This window comes from Schistocerca serialis, chromosome 7 (genome assembly GCF_023864345.2).
Source record: "Schistocerca serialis cubense isolate TAMUIC-IGC-003099 chromosome 7, iqSchSeri2.2, whole genome shotgun sequence".
NCBI classification, from domain to species: Eukaryota; Metazoa; Arthropoda; class Insecta; order Orthoptera; family Acrididae; genus Schistocerca; species Schistocerca serialis.
This window is the reverse complement of record NC_064644.1, coordinates 471578734-471595708: the sequence shown is the minus strand read 5'-3', so window position 1 is coordinate 471595708 and position 16975 is coordinate 471578734. Positions and strand designations below refer to the sequence as shown.

General features: G+C 45.3%; 1 protein-coding gene across 1 annotated transcript in view; it reads left to right on the top strand.

Moving 5' to 3' along the window:
* Nucleotides 1–10280: 10280 nt before the first annotated feature.
* LOC126413152 (protein Fe65 homolog) overlaps nucleotides 10281–16975 on the top strand; it is a 521914-nt gene continuing 515219 nt past the window's right edge. Inside the window, exon 1 of the mRNA XM_050083046.1 lies at nucleotides 10281–10584. Coding sequence (XP_049939003.1) covers nucleotides 10281–10584 — 304 coding nt within the window. The remainder of the gene's footprint in view (nucleotides 10585–16975) is intronic.

Sequence of the window (16975 nt, the reverse complement as noted above, 5' to 3'; positions counted from 1 at the left end):
CGCCGCCTGATTTGCTGCCGCCGGCGAGCAGCAGTAATTGGCAGGGGTGGCCGCCACACTATCAGCGCCCAGCTCCCCTCCCCTCCCCTCCCCCACCCCCCGACAAACTGACGGTCCCCTAATAGTGCGGACGGCGGGATCGTCACCTACAGGGGTTCAGACGTGCTGCCGCTTATCCCCTGCGGCTTCTGCTACATGTACAGCTCAAGTGCTGGCCGTAAAGTTATAATCATCACATCAAAAACATACACTGCTGGCCACTGAAATTGCTACACCAAGAAGAAATGCAGATGACAAACGGGTATTCATTCAACAAATATATTATACTAGAACTGACATGAGATTAAATTTCACGCAGTTTGGGTGCATAGATCCTGAGAAATCAGTACCCAGAACAACCACCTCTGGCCTTAATAACGGCCTTGATACGCCTGCCATTGAGTCAAACAGAGATTGGATGTGTACAGGTACAGCTGCCCATGCAGCTTCAACACGATACCACAGTTCATCAAGAGCAGTGACTGGCTTATTGTGACGAGCCAGTTGCTCGGCCACCATTGACCAGACGTTTTCAGTTGGTGAGAGATCTGGACAATGTGCTGGCCAGGGCAGCAGTCGAACATTTTCTGTCTCCAGAAAGGCCCGTACAAGACCTGCAACATGCGATTGTGCATTATCCTGCTGAAATGTAGAGTTTCGCAGGGATCGAATGAACGGTAGAGCCACGGGTCGTAACACATCTGAAATGTAACGTCCACTGTTCAAAGTGCCGTCAATACGAACAAGAGGTGACCGAGAAGTGTAACCAACGGCACCCCATACCATCACGCTGGGTGATACGCGAGTATGGCGATGACGAATACACGCTTCCAATGTGCGTTCACCGCGATGTCCCCAAACACGGATGCGACCATCATGATGCTGTAAACAGAACCTGGATTCATCCGAAAAAATGACGTTTTGCCATTCGTGCACCCAGGTTCGTCGTTGAGTACACCATCGCAGGCGCTCCTGTCTGTGATGCAACGTCAAGGGTAACCGCAGCCTTGGTCTCCGAGCTGGTAGTCCATGCTGCTGTAAACGTCGTCGAACTGTTCGTGCAGATGGTTGTTGTCTTGCAAACGTTCCCATCTGTTGACTCAGGGATCGAGACGTGGCTGCACGATCCGTTACAGCCATGCGGATAAGATGCCTGTCATCTCGACTGCTAGTGATACGAGGCCGTTGGGACCCAGCACGGCGTTCCGTATTACCCTCCTGAAGCCACCGATTCCATATTCTGCTAACAGTCATTGGATCTCGACCAACGCGAGCAATGTCGCGATACGATAAACCGCAATCGCGATAGGCTACAATCCGACCTTTACCAAAGTCGGAAACGTGATGGTACGCATTTCTCCTCCTTACACGAGGCATCACAACAACGTTTCTCCAGGCAACGTCGGTCAACTGCTGTTTGTGTATGAGAAATCGGTTGGAAACTTTCCTGATGCCTGCACGTTGTAGGTGTCGCCACTGGCTCCAACTTTGTCTGAATGCTCTGAAAAGCTAATCATTTGCATTTGACAGCATCTTCTTCCTGTCGGTTAAAGTTCGTGTCTGTAGCACGTCATCTTCGTGGTGTAGCAATTTTAATGGCCAGTAGTGTAATATTCAGCATTTTTTTAAATTTATTTGCAAGATGGATGTCTGTAGTCCTGGTACACGTTGAAATCCCGGCGCCATTGACCGTAGGACGCCACTAGAGGAGCCAAAACAATACACAGCAGCCAGCTGATAAATTGGAATATCGTGCGGTGTTTGGAAGAGGAACAACAGTGCAACAATCAGTGCAGAGATGGTGGAAGTGTACGGAATCAACGCAATAATATGAGACTGTACTTAGGTGGCACAGACACGTACGCTATCTGACCGAATATTCCGGTCATCTACTAGTGGAAATTAATACGACGACTGTGACCACCCTTCGACTTTATGACCGCTTGAATCCTACTGGCGAGACATTCACCGATGGGTGTGAATGTTTATGGAACAATGACAGCCCATTCCCCTCTACAGCCGAAACTAGTCATGTAGGACACTGCGGTCTGAAGCGAAGACGGCGTTCCGACTCATCTCGAAGGTGCCCCGATGGATTCAGGACGGGACTCTTGGCAGGCTGTTCCTTTCCAGGAGTGTTATTGTCCACACACCATTGCCTCGCATATACTTCTTTATAACAGGGTGCATTGTCATTCCGTTACAATCATCTCCGAACTGTTTCTCCACAATACACAGTAGACAATAATGTAAAATTTTATCATATCATCCCGCATTCAGCGTTTTCGTAACCGTAATAAGGGGACCACACACTAACGCCTCCCCCCCCCCTCCCCATAAGGTAACACCACCTCCTCTGTACATCACTGTTGGCACTACACATGACGTTGGTGTTACGGGTGACATACTCCAGACGTTCGCCAAATCCAAATCTTTCATCAGATTGCTGCACTGTATAACGTTATTCATCTCCCCAAACCACTAGTTTCCAGTTATCCACTGTACACTGACGTTGTCGAGCGAAATGGCGCAGCGGGTAGCACAGTAGAAACGCATTCTAGAGGAGGACAGTTCAAATCCAATTTCGGCCATCCAGATTTAGATTTTCCGTAATTTCCCTGTATCATTCCAGGTAAGTGCCGGGATGGTTCCAAATGGTCCAAAGGGCTCGGAGCACTATGGGACTTAAACATCTGAGGTCATCAGTCCCCTAGAACTACTTAAACCTGACTAACCTAAGGACATCACACACATCCACGCCCGAGGCAGGATTCGAACCTGCGACCGTAGCGGTCGCGCGCTTCCAGACTGAAGCGCCTAGAACCGCTCAGCCACACCGGCCGGCCGGTATGGTCCCCTTGAAAGGGCACAGGAGACATGTTTCCCCATCCTTGGAAAAATCCGATCTTGTACTCCAATGATCTCGTTGTATACGGGACGTTCCACCCTAATCTTCCTTCCTTCCACTAAGTTCACAAAACGATTTCATCTGATTCGCTTAGCCGATAATTTGGAAAGCAAGTACTACATTTCTGACATTTTAAAGCCGGCAGCAGCCTCCGTTACGTTATCTTTAAGGAACAAGGCGCAAGACCGATTGTACAACGCTCGCTGAACGAGATGGCGCGGTGGTTAGCACATTGGGCTCGCATTCGAGAGCACGACAGTTCAAATCCGCGTCCGGCCATGCAGATTTACGTTACCCGTGAATCCCCCAGATAGCTCCAGGGAAGAGCCTTGATAGTATCCTTGAAAAGGGCATGGCCGATTTCCTTCCACAATCTTCCCACACACGAGCTTGTGCTCCGTCTTTAATGACTTCATTGCCGACAGGACGTTAAACTCTAAGCTTCCTTCGTGCCTTGCAGTCGCATCGCGCACCACCTGAAGCGTTACTTAGCACTGACTACACAAATGTGTGGCTTATGAGGAGCTTATAGACCACTCTGCCTATTCTTCTTAACTCAATCGTGCTGGTGGCACTTTGGAATTCCGGAGCAGTTTCTTCCCCTGATTTCATACAATTTGTTATAACCACCGTCCTCAATGCTCGCTATCCGCCAGTATGTCTAGTCTTCGTTTACCTGTGGTTATTCCTTCGGTTTTCCACTTCACAATCACATCATCAGCGGTACCTGATAGATCTGTTACTGAGGTGCTATGCAGTGACGAGTCCACACTCGAAGTCACTGCCCTGTCGTGACGGGCCATTTTTGTTGTTACTGCTTCTCTACTGAAAACACAATACTCGTAGCCTCCTGTTATACTGGCGGATCCACCTCGCGTTACATTCTAATGGTCAGTTCTGTAGTGCTGTTGGGATACTTTTGATCAAATAGCGTACACTGTCGCCAAATAATTCGGATGACGAAGATCGGAGCGGCGGACCATCCCACTGTGAAGAAGTAGGAATCGTAACGGAAGTGGAGGTGTGCGTGTTCGAAGACCACTGTGTCACAATCGACTCGACAGTGCAAGAAGTGAACAACAGTCATGGATCATTATACAATGTCTTTTACAACAGTCTGATCATGAACGCCTCCGCCCAGCTAGGTTCCCTGTCTGCTCACTCCCGTTCAATATGCCTACCACATCGAGGTAGACACCTAATCGCCACGAACGTGTGCCGAGTGTATTACTACGAGCCTGAGGCAAAAGAGCACAGTAGGAGAAGTGGAGACATTTCAGTTCACCACCACCGAAAAAGGCGAGGACTTAACCACTATCGAAAAAGGTAACGCTGACTTTGAGACTGCCACTGTGTGGTGCTAACAGTTTATCCTCGTGAAGGGGAAATCGGGCCAGGAAGGTCCTACCGTAACTTCCTGATGACAAGACTGCGATGTCATAGTATCGCGGGAAACTGTTGCTCCGCGACAACGCCCGCCCTAGCACATTCTGGACAGGACACAGTGACACGCTACTGCATTAGGCTATCAAATTCTGCTTCAACGCCTTCCTGCCCTCCCCCCCCCCCCCCCTCCCCTCCACCACATCTTACGTATTCTTCTCAGACGGCACCCAGTGTGTTTTTCGACTTTCATCAAATTTTGTATTGTGCGGTAGCCACTTCCTGAAAGACGAAGTGTATTTTGAGGGGGGGAACATTTCCTGAAAACCCACAATGCAGACTTATACAATCAAGATCGCCAACAAGTCGTCTATACTTCGGAAAGTGTGTCGTATTGACAATTGAAAAGTTTAGTGTTCTCACGTTGACTTTTTCGAGTTGATTGTTAAAACTGTATGACTAACCCTCCTACTGCATATAACTACTCACAGTCGTATCCAAAAAGGCAAGCACAAGTCGACAGAGATAAGCGTGTTTCCTAAACAGCGAGACAGTGTTAAAGAAGACGCCAAATCTGGAACGGGAATCGGGGAAACTGGCAGTGGTAGACAAAGTACCCTTCACCAAACATTATAATGCGGTTTGCGAAGATGATGATGATGATGATGTTTTGGTTTGTGGGGCGCTTAGCTGCGCCGTTATCAGCGCTCGTACAAATTCCCAACCTCTGCTCAGTCCAGTCTCGCCACTTTCATGAATGGTGATGAAATGATGAGGACAACACAAACACCCAGTCATCTCGAGGCAGGTAAAAATCCCTGACCCCGCTGGGAATTGAACGCGGGACCCCGTGCTCGGGAAGCGAGAACGCGACCACGAGCTGCGGACGGTTTGCAAAGAGCAGATTTAAACGTAGAAAGCTTAATCACTACATATTAGATGTACAGGGTGACCCAAAAGTCCATCAACTTTCGAAAATGCCCTAATTCACGGAATAATGTAGGTAGGGAGGTAAAACTAGACACACGTGGCTGAAATGGCATGGGTTTTTATTGAAACCAAAAACGAGTGCAAAAAGCGGCCAACAGATGGCGCTAGACGGTAACGCTTCAGTGACGCTGCATGAGAATCGTTGTGAGAGAGGGAGTCAGATGCGCCAGCAATCGCGGCGTATTGATTTTACGCGAAAGGCACTGTTAGTGAGGCTTTACTGTCATAGTGTAAAATCTGCTACTGCAGATTTATGATCTTGTCGCCATAAGAAAGGTATTCGAACTGGTGAAGGTCCTGTGACAAGTGTCGCTGTGAAGAAATGATTCTGAGGTTCAAAGCCATGCGTTGTTTAGCCGTTCGCCCCCGTAGAGGGCGACCACAGACAAGTGCTATTGCTGTTCGGACAGTTTAGGAAGAAACGGAGACTACGCAGGTTCATCTCCACCGGGGCCAACAAGATATACGGGCCCTGCAACGAATTTGTGACGTTAGACTAGTCAGCTTGTTCGCCACACTTCGTGAACGATCGACTTCGTGCAGTGCCCGCGGGAAAATCAATATTTAATTAAAGATGTACCCACTAAATGTCTTAACTTTGTCGTGTGCTATCGAGAACTTGCACGCTTTTAAACCCTCAGTCAAGAATTATTAAACTCCTCTGAAACAGTTACTCGCTCCCCGCCGGAGACGGCTGCTGGGAGAGTAAGACCTGCAGCGTCGCGTGCTGTGACGTACGCACCGCGGCCTGTCTTTATCGGGAACTCGATCTCCGCCGGCCGCTGTGGCCGAGCGGTTCTAGGCGCTTCAGTCCGGAACCGCGCTGCTGCTACGGTCGCAGGTTCGAATCTTGCCTCGGGCATGGATGTGTGTGATGTCCTTAGGTTGGTTAGGTTTAAGTTGTTCTAAGTCTAGGGGACTGATGACCTCAGATGTTAAGTCCCATAGTGCTTAGAGCCATTTTTTTTACCCGGTCTCCGCATGGTGAAGTCAGCTTCGTGAAGTCGCACTGCCATTCCGTTCACTACTGTTTGGAAAGCCTTAAGGCGTACCCTCAGTGCTATCTGTATCCAGCGTCGTCATGAACTGTTAGCCGGTGATTTTTGCGACCTGGAGAGCATTTACGGTGTGGACACGTCAAAAAATGGGGGAAGATGACGATTCGTTGCCTAACGTGTTGTGGAAGACGAAGCCAATTTCACACTCCGAGGGTCTGTCAGTACCCACGAGTGCAAAATTTTGGCTACCGAAAATCGTGGAACTGATTTGCCATCCCCACTTCATGACGAGAAAGTCACGGTGTGGTGTGGATATACCACATGAGTCGTTGTTGGACCCTTTTTCTTCTAAGAAACACGGGGTGCTGGTTTTTAAAACTGTCGTGAGGGGTGCGAGGTACGCTAATATGCTATAGAATGGCATCCTCAGCATTGCTGGTAAACACGCGCTTTAAAGGATGACTTTTATGCAGAATGGGGCTCCATCCCATATTGCTACACTTGTGGAAGGTGTCTTGCGCACATTGTTTGGTGACGATCGCGTGCTGAGCCGCCACTTACGTCATGCTTGCCCTTCCAGGTCCCCAGAGCTCAATCCGTGTGGTTATTGATCTGAGGTTACCTGAATTTGCAAGTCTATGGCGATCGTCCGACCTGTTTAGGAATGCTAGAAGACAGCATCTGACGGCAATTTCTCTCCATAACTACTGATACACCGACAGTCATGTTCACAACATTGCTCCTCTACTACAGGTATTGTTGATGAATGACGGCCGACATGTTAAGCATTTGAATAAAGAACTCGTCTGTGCTAAACATCAATTGTTATGCAAGTTACTGCTTTTGTATGATATGAATCGCCATCTGTTGGTCTTTTGTGTACTTTTCAATAAAACTCCTTGTCATTTCAAGCATGTGCGTCAATTTTTATCGCTATACCTACATTTTTCCGTGAATTAATGACTTTTCAAATGTTAACGGACTTTCCGGTCACCCTGTAGAAAAGCGTCTGAAACATGTGATGAGAAACTGAATCAGTTCGAAGCTGTAGGCGAGCTAAGTGGCGCATAAGCTGAGCCGCTGACCTGCTTTCTAGAGGATGAAGATTCAGTTCCCAGTTCGGCCATCCAGATTCAGAGTTTTCGTCTTTTCCCTAAATCTCTCAATGACAAATCTCTGTATCCTTTTTTGGAAGGTGGTGGTGGTGGTTAGTGTTTAACGTCCCGTCGACAACGAGGTCATTAGAGACGGAGCGCAAGCTCGGGTTAGGGAAGGATTGGGAAGGAAATCGGCCGTGCCCTTTCAAAGGAACCATCCCGGCATTTGCCTGAAACGATTTAGGGAAATCACGGAAAACCTAAATCAGGATGGCTGGAGACGGGATTGAACCGTCGTCCTCCCGAATGCGAGTCCAGTGTGCCTTTTTTGGAAGGAACGCAGCCGATATCCAGGAAACCACTTCTCAGTCAAGCAGCTACTCGACTGGCGTCACGAGGCTGAGTGCATCCCTGTCCAGTCCTCCCACCAAGGGAAAATACTTTGCAGTATCCCTAAATGGGGTCTGTAGCGTATATCACTCGGCTGCAGAGGCGGAGCGCATTATTAGTTGGATTCTGAATATGTTATGAACAGCAGCACTGTAGTAATCATTTAATTTTATTAACCCTTCATATAACCCCTCAATTTAAATATACACCAAGCATTAAAAATTCGGTGCGATTCGTACCTTAAATCCTCTTCGGAAGAGATTATGGAAACTTAACAGCGGAAAAGCCTTAAAAATACTGCTGCAAATAGTAAATTATGAAGGATTGATTATACAAAGTGTTGACGATAGAAACTGCTGTAGGGAGCGAAGTGGCAGACTATTTTCGTCTTAGGGTGCGATCATATTCTACATTTATAGTTATAGCGAAATGAATAAGAAAGAACGAAAGAGAGAAGCTTATTTTATGTTGTCTCTTCCTTATTTGTTTATTCAGGGTGGTCCATTGATCGTGACCGGGCCAAATATCTCACGAAATAAGCGCCAAACGAAAAAACTACAGGGAACGAAACTTGTCTACCTTGAAGCAGGAAACCCGATGGCGCTATGGTTGGCCCGCTAGACGAAAGGTCAAACGGATGTCAACTGCGTTTTTTTAAAAATAGGAACACCCAATTTTTATTACATATTCGTGTAGTACGTAAATAAATATGAATGTTTTAGTTGGACCACTTTTTTCGCTTTATGACAGATGGCGCGTAATAGTCACAAACATATGGCTCACAATTTTAGACGAACAGTTGGTAACAGGTAGGTTTTTTAAATTAAAATACAGAACGTAGGTGCGTTTGATCATTTTATTTCGGTTGTTCCAATGTGATACATGTACCTTTGTGAACTTATCATTTCTGAGAACGCATGTTGGTACAGCAGGATTACCTGTAAATACCACATTAATGCAATAAATGCTCAAAATGATGTCCGTCAACCTCAATGCATTTGGCAATACGTGTAACGACAATGCGCTGTCGTATGTTGTCAGTCATTGTCGGTGGATCACGATAGCAAATATCCTTCAGCTTTCCTCACAGAAAGAAATCCGGGGACGTCGGATACGGTGAACGTGCTGGCCACGGTATGGTGCTTCGACGACCAATCCACCTGTCATGAAAATAGTACTGTTCAATACCGCTTCAACCGCACGCGAGCTATGTTCCGGACATCCATAATGTTGGAAGTATATCGCCATTCTGTCATGCAGTGAAACATCGGTAGAACATTACGTAGGAAATCAGCATACATACCACCATTTAGATTGCCATCGATAAAATGGGGGCCAATTATCCTTCCTCCCATAATGCCGGACCGTACATTAACCCGCCAAGGACGCTGATGTTCCACTTGTCGCAGCCATCGTGGATTTTCCGTTGCCCAATAGCCCATATTATGCCGGTTTACGTTACCGCTGTTGGTGAATGACACTTCGTCGCTAAATAGAACGCGAGCAAAAAATCCGTCATCGTCCCGTAATTTCTCTTGTGCCCAGTGGCAGAACTGTATACGACGTTCAAAGTCGTCGCCATGCAGTTCCTGATGCATAGAAATAGGGTACGGTTGCAATCGATGTTGATGTAGCATTCTCAACACCGACGTTTTTGAGATTCCCGATTCTCGCACTGATGGGCGGATTAGCCGCGACAGCAGCTAAAACACCTACTTGGGTATCATCATTTGTTACAGGTCGTGATTGACGTTTCACATGTGGCTCAACACTTCCTGTTTCCTTAAATAACGTAAGTATCCGACGAACGGTCATGACACTTGTCGTCCAGGATACCGAGCAGCATACATAGCACAACGCCCGTTGGGCATTTTGATCACAATAACCATACATGAACACGATATCGACCGTTTCCGCAATTGGTAAACGGTCCATTTTAACACGGGTAATGTATCACGAAGCAAATACCGTCCGCTGTGGCGGAATGTTACGTGATACCACGTACTTATACGTTTGTGACTATTGCAGCGCCAGCTATCACAAAGCGAAAAACGTGGTCCAACTAAAACATTCATATTTCTTTACGTACTACACGAATATGTAATAAAAAAATGGGGTTCCTATTTTTAAAAAACGCAGTTGATATCTGTTTGACCTATGGCAGCGCCATCTAGCGGGCCAACCATAGCGCCATCTCGTCTCCCCCTTCAAGCTAGACGATTATTTTTTTTTGTAGTTTTTTCGTTTGACGCTTATTCCGTGAGATATTTGGCCCGGTCACTATCAATGGACCACCCTGTATACTGTTAATCAAAACGACTTTAGCTGAGTATAGTATGACGATACTAATGAATCGTAAATAAAATCTCGGTCATTATTTTTAATTAAGAAAACGAGATACAGCCCCGCAGCTTTGAACGGGCGCAGCGCGGGTTGGAAATCCCTCGCCGTTTCGTAGGACACACAGTCATAGGGATGCTGCAAGTCGGGCGCATCCCCGCTACCGGGGAAGTCCAGGCCGCGTCGGATCCGGAGCCGCGGTTGGGCGACTGCGCGCGTCACGTGACGGCCCGCTGCGCTCCGGTTGGGCGGCGGCGGCAAGCGCCGAGCACGCCGCTCGCGGGCCGTCAGCCAGTCTTGCGCGGACCGCGGGCAGAGTGCGATCAGCGGGCAGCGGACCGCCGCAGCAGTAGCGCAGAGCCGACAGCTGACGGCCGACTCGCAGCAGGCATGGTGCTCCACCGCAGCGCGGCCGCCGCAGCCGCCGTGCACCCCAGGCGTAAGTACAGGGGGGGCGCCTCCTCCGCGGGACACTACTCGCTACGGCGGCGGCGTGCGGCCAGCGCCGCCGGACATCGATCGCACCGGCTGTCGCCACCTGAGTTATCGCCGGTCGCGCCCTCGCAAGAACTTCATTTAAGGAACGGCGGCCGTGCTTCCCGCAGCGTATGATTAGCCCACTGGATGTCACTACGCAGTTCTTACTATGCGCCCTCCTTCCGACAGCAGGAAATATTCGCGGAGACTGGATAATTGTTCGACTGTCTTGTTTCCACGACAGAATCTCGGCTACAGAAAAACGAGAACTAAGCTGCAGTCATTTAGCGTGCGCCGTATGTAACTCTGTCATTGCAGGAACTGTAACAGGATTGAAGGACTGTTAATTTTACGTGCGAAATGTTTTTCCCTGACCCCTCGTCGTTTGTCACCAAATGTTGCGTGTTGTCTATGACATATGTGGACAATCAATCGCAATATCTTTCATTTGTATGTAAAGCAACAAATGAGGAATCTATCGTGATTATTCTTTCCATGAATTCTTATCAGTGCTCCCAAAAGCAAGATTAGTTCCCTCAGATGTTACCGTCTATCGCAGCACATGTGCTCCCGTGTCGTACGAACTAGTATAGTCCAACTTCCGTATGAATTTTGCCCATTTTGGTATTTTTATTCTGCCTAGAAGTTACACATAGCGTACGAACTGCATTTTCTCTGATTCCTTTGATTTGTGTATGGTTGATCGTGAAGATTTACAAGATATTTTGGACATAGTTTGCTTAGTTTGTTGCAGAATCGTAAAGCATGTGCTATGTTCAAATATAATGACGTTCATGGGAAAAAAGGCGCTTGGGAATCGGCAAGTATTTTACCAGACGCCATTCGCGTAAAACACAGGTCACATTTTTCACACACGAACTTTGCAAATAGTGCGTATAAATGGTTACATTTCATGCTTCTAGATTTCCTAAACGCGATTAACACATCACTACAAAATCGACTGATAACCGACATGTGATCTTATGGGAGTCTCTTTGCAAAATCTCTCATCGACATGACGGAAGTTTTAGCACATACAATCCAGTATGATATGACGGAAGCGAATGTTCGGTACAAGTGAAGATAACGTCGGGTGTGGCACAATAAAACATAGTGCGACCGCTACTGTTTTTAATATATAAAAACGAGTAATCGGGTAAGATTCCGACCACTCGCAGGCTCTTCACTGAGGATGCTATAGTCTACCAGAAAGTAGCTCTGTGGATGACTCTAAAGAAACACAGAATTACGTAGTCTGTTCGGAAAGTAAGGTCCGATCGGTTGCGAAATGAAAACCACAGTGAATTTTTTTATTCGCATTTAATTTTATTACTTCATATAACCTCTCAATTTAAATTTACACCAAGCATTAAAAATTCAATGCGTTTCGTGTCTTAAGTCCTCTTTGGAAGAGATTATGGAAACTTAACAGCGGAAAAGCCTTAAAAATATGCTTAAGTAGTAATTTATGAAGGAGTGGTTATACAAAGTGTTGATGATAGAAACTGCTGTAGGGAGCGAAGAGGGAGACTGTTTTCGTCTCAGAGTGCGATCGTATTATAGATTTATAGTTACAGTGAAATGAATAAGAAAGAACGAAAGATAAAAACTTATTTTATGTTGTCTCTTCCTTTTTTGATTATATATTGTTAGTAAAAATGACTTTAGCTGACTATACGATGACGATACGAATGAATCGTAAATAAAATCTCGGTCATTATTTTTAATTAAGAAAACGAGATACAACCCCGCAGCTTTGAACGGGCGCAGCGAGGGTTGGAAATCCCTCGCCGTTTCGTAGGGCACACAGTCATAGGGATGCTGCATGTGGGCGCAGCCACACCTTCCACCTGCCTCTCTAAATACTCTCTAAATAGTCGCCGCTCCGTCTTAGATATTTGTCGTGGCGTTGTACCAACTTTCCAGTACCCTTGTTACAGAAAGCAGCCGCCTGTGTTTTCCGCCAATTCTCTACACTGCTCTGCCTTTCGTTGTTTGTGCCAAAATGTTGTCTTCGTAGTCAGCGGTTCATGTGAGCAGACATGAACAACGGCGGGAGCCAATTAAGGGCTTTATTGTGGGTGATCAAACACTTCCCATCGAAAACGCTGCAGGAGCGTCTTCATCGCTCTGGCAGAATGCGGATGAAAATTGTCTTGAAGAAAGAAACTCATGACATTTATGTTATGTGGGCTGCGTAGCTTTAGGCGAAATCTCTCACCAAATTCACATACTTGGCGGGAGACACTGTTGTATTAGGCATTTGTACGTCATCACTTTGCGCTCTGAATGAAAAGAGCGACGTGAAGCGATCTACAGGCACACTTACTACACTGCCCAACACATGAGTACAAAGTGCCATTGGATTTTCACAGTGGTTTCCATTTCGCTTCTAATCGGACCTTACTTTCCGAATACGCCTCGTTCTTGGATCTAAGTTGCTGCTGAATAATGAGTGACAGATGCCTTTAAATGTGAATAAATACAAGTTAAAGCCCATAACAAAGGGATAGAAGCCAATAATGCCCAATTGTAACAAAAGTGGCACAATTCGGGGTACAATGATGTTGTTTACAGAGCGATATCAAATGATTCAAAGATCGTGGGGAAGGGGAATGGAAGAGTTTCAGAAAAGTGCAGTTCACATGTAAGAAGAATCACAAACAAGACGCTAGTGCGAGCGATACTAAAGTGTTGATACATTGTTTGGAGACCTTAACTGAGTATGTATGGTAGCAGAAAGCGATGGAATTTTAAGAGACGCGCTGCTAGGGTCATAAAAGTCAGTACTGTCGCAACAGAAGTGTAACAGTGATGTTCAGGGAAATGAAATGCGAATCTTCGGAAGAAAGGCGACAATGTTCTCTTCAGACACATTAATGACCGGTATTCGAAAAAGACTGGACAACCGTTCTACCGCCACCGTCGCGTAATTTGCGCAGGGAGCATAAGAGTAAGGTAGGAGGTATTGCGGTACAAACGGAGTCTTACAGCCCACGTTTACTTCGCTCAGCGTTCGAAAGCAATAAGACAGGAAGTCAGTGATACTGTCATGCCCTTTACGGAGGGTTATGGAATCAGTTGGCAGATACAGAATGAACGATTCTCCAGTCGTAACGAGATTCAATCCTAGCTCCTACCATCAGACAGTTGGATATATTCATCGTGCAGCTTCCTTTCTTTTCCTAAAATAATACAAGTGTGTCCTCTAGCACATATGTCTTTAGATTTTGAAAAAAGAAAATAATTTGTGTAATATATATGTGCTGCCGTCTCATGACGGCCTTAGTCTAGAAAGTAATAAAGACTGACAAAATGTTTTGTGTGCATTACCACTCTGCTTTGAGATTGATTGCTGGATGTCGTAAATTTTTTGTGACGAAAGAGCGGGATGAATATTTGGAATCTGTTCATCCTTTACTTTCGATCGCCTGAATTCCCCCGTTCGGCCACATGAAACCAGATGAAATTTAAAGACTAAAGCTCTACAAATCTCACACTTTTGTAGTTCATCTCGATTCTGCGTTCGTAGATTCGGTAACAAGAACATTTCCGCTTCATCAAAATAATGGAACTGCTGGGATATAGCGTTATTTTTATTGGAGAATGACAGTTCTGTTATCATTAGTAGTAGCTAGTTCTTCTAATTATTTGCTTCAGTTCGGCCGATCCTCTCTCAAAGGTGTCTTCTCTCCTCGCTTTTCCTTGACGTATGCCGCCATTGAAAAATACGGCTGCTTATTTGTAAACTTTAGTTCATTTCTTAAATTATATTAATATGGATCAAGCTGGAATATGTACGTATGATAAACGTTTGTCAATGGCTGGGATCCCGAATTTTTGGCAGTTACGTTACATGAACAGCAGAGGGTTCGTCTTACGGGGGCCGCCTTTTTAAAAATATTTTATGCTAGCGTGACGCCCTTGTTTGTACCTGACGGTATTAGAACCAGACTCCCCACCCCCTTTTCAACGATGACCGCTACACCTCAATCCGTCACGAAACATCGACCACATCTGATGCAAATATAACCCTCCTCACAACTTTATCATTAGAAACTGTACCTGAGAGAGAATACAGTACAACCAAACGAGAGTCTCATTCCACAAACAGAAGTAAAATGGGGAGAACTATTGATTTTGTTCATACGTAGAAACGATTATTAATCTGATTTTCCCCTATGGTCTCATTTTAAATAGAGGTGCAAAATATTTTAAACCACACGTTAAAAATGATTCTTCACGCACGTTTGGACTATTTCATTAACAGTTCTTTCGGTACTGAAAGACCTGAAATGCACCTTTATATTTAGAAGTTATTGCCACATTTAGTTGGAAGTGATGACTGTATCATTTAATTGTATGGCTGCTTGGTGACAATCAGTGATAATCTGCTTATGCTTGCGAAATACTGTGATTTCCTTCTGTAACGTTTCACCAAAATCTCATTACCAAACGAGGCAATTTTGTTTCAGAACCATCAATTATTACAATCTCATATAAATCAGTGAGAAAGTACGAGTATATATTGGGTGTATCATAATTACTATCGAAAACGGACAGGAATTAGAAGTATACGATAGTAGAAGCAAATACGATCTAATTAACTTGGGTACGCAGACGAATCGTTTACGAGATAATAATTGCGGATGTTTGATTACGACCCGCCGCTGACTTGAGCATGAACATTAATATTATCCTAGTTAGAACAAATGTACTGTCGATATAAACTTTTCAATTAAGTTTCCATGTAATTGGACTCGAATTTCACCCTTCTTCTACCTTCGCAAAGCGTACAATATTGCTTCAGCACGTTACATGTTACAATGTACTGTACACTCGCACCTAAGAGCTGTTCCATGCGTCGTCCTCGCATTTGGATGCAGGACTATAATTAACTCTACAGCGAGACACGAATTCTTTCAAACACTCCCATATCATTTCGTAAAACTAGACAAGACTGTGTAATTCTCCTCTCCATTTCTTCAACCATGTCAACGGGAGTACCGTACACTTCGCTCCTGAGCCCCAGACTGAAATCTACAGAAGATTGGTGTGAGGGGATCGTGGAGATCGTGTTCGACCTATTCATCGTGAACCATTATGTTCGCGTGAGTAGCAAAATGTGCTGGTGCCCCATATTCTCCAACCGTGGGCGATTGGTAAAATTAAGCCCAGTCACATGGGGACTTGATCGAAAACGTTTCAAATACATTTGTACACCAAAGTCAGCGTCGAGTAGTAACTACACATTTGCGGTTGCCTTGCAGACAGCCACTCTGCGGTCAGATGTTTAGTGGAACGTGTTTGCTTCTGATGCCGTATATTTTCAGCCGCTTCATTTTTCGCTGTTATTATACGGTTCTCCCTGTTTCAGGGAGTAGGACATCTTTGGGTCAATATTATACATACGGCAGAGGATTCTCCTATACTAAGTGTTTTGAGATGAGAAACAAATGGTCAAAAATTAATATTTCAGGCAGTACAACATACGCAGTGTGTGCGAGGGAAGTGTCTGTAAGTTGATCATTTCTGTGCATAGTCTCTGTGGCGCTCGCCGTCTTGTAAAACGGTAAACAAACTTCTGTGATGTGCCAACGGTGGATTTTTTGCTTACGGGCTTACATTCTGTACGAAATCCTAGTAGGATCTGAAGAGAACTGGTCTTTTAAATCCGGTTTTGCAGCTATTTACTTTACTATACGCGTTTTGTTTTGTTTTATTTAAAACGTCGTGAGTTGTCTGGAAAGAAGCATGTGTACAGTTTGGTTTATTCTAGATCAATAACTTTCAGTTTAAAAAGGTATTGAAGTGTGATTTGTATTTTCAGCATTTTATATCATTTCCGCTTACGTGTAGAAGTGTTGTCTGCAAGCACATTTTCCACGTTTTCCTGCATTTGGCACTAAATGCAGCGAAAATGATGCAAGCGAAAATCACGACTCAATATCATTCGCAACAAAGTATTTTTAGATCCAGAAGCGAACCAGTTTTGTAAATACGTTTTATTTCAGACCACTGATGACGTTACAAATGATGAAACAAAACCCGCCTTGTAAAGCAAAGACGCATTTTTAGTAGTTGCAAAAATGGATTTAAAATACCTTCAATAGCCAGTGTCGAAAGTTCTTCAGTCAGTACATTTGTTACCTAAATATTCGGCACACCCTGTGAGTTCTCTTTGTACTTTTATTAGCACGACATTATTTGTGACAAGGACATTACGTTATTTTAGTCAAGCTTTATCCCGGTGCTGACACGCAATTGTTTCTCACGACTGGCAGAATTAGGTCAGCAGCACAAGATAAGATTTCTCGATGTCGCCGAAAGCGCTTCAAGGAGGTAGTTAAGTC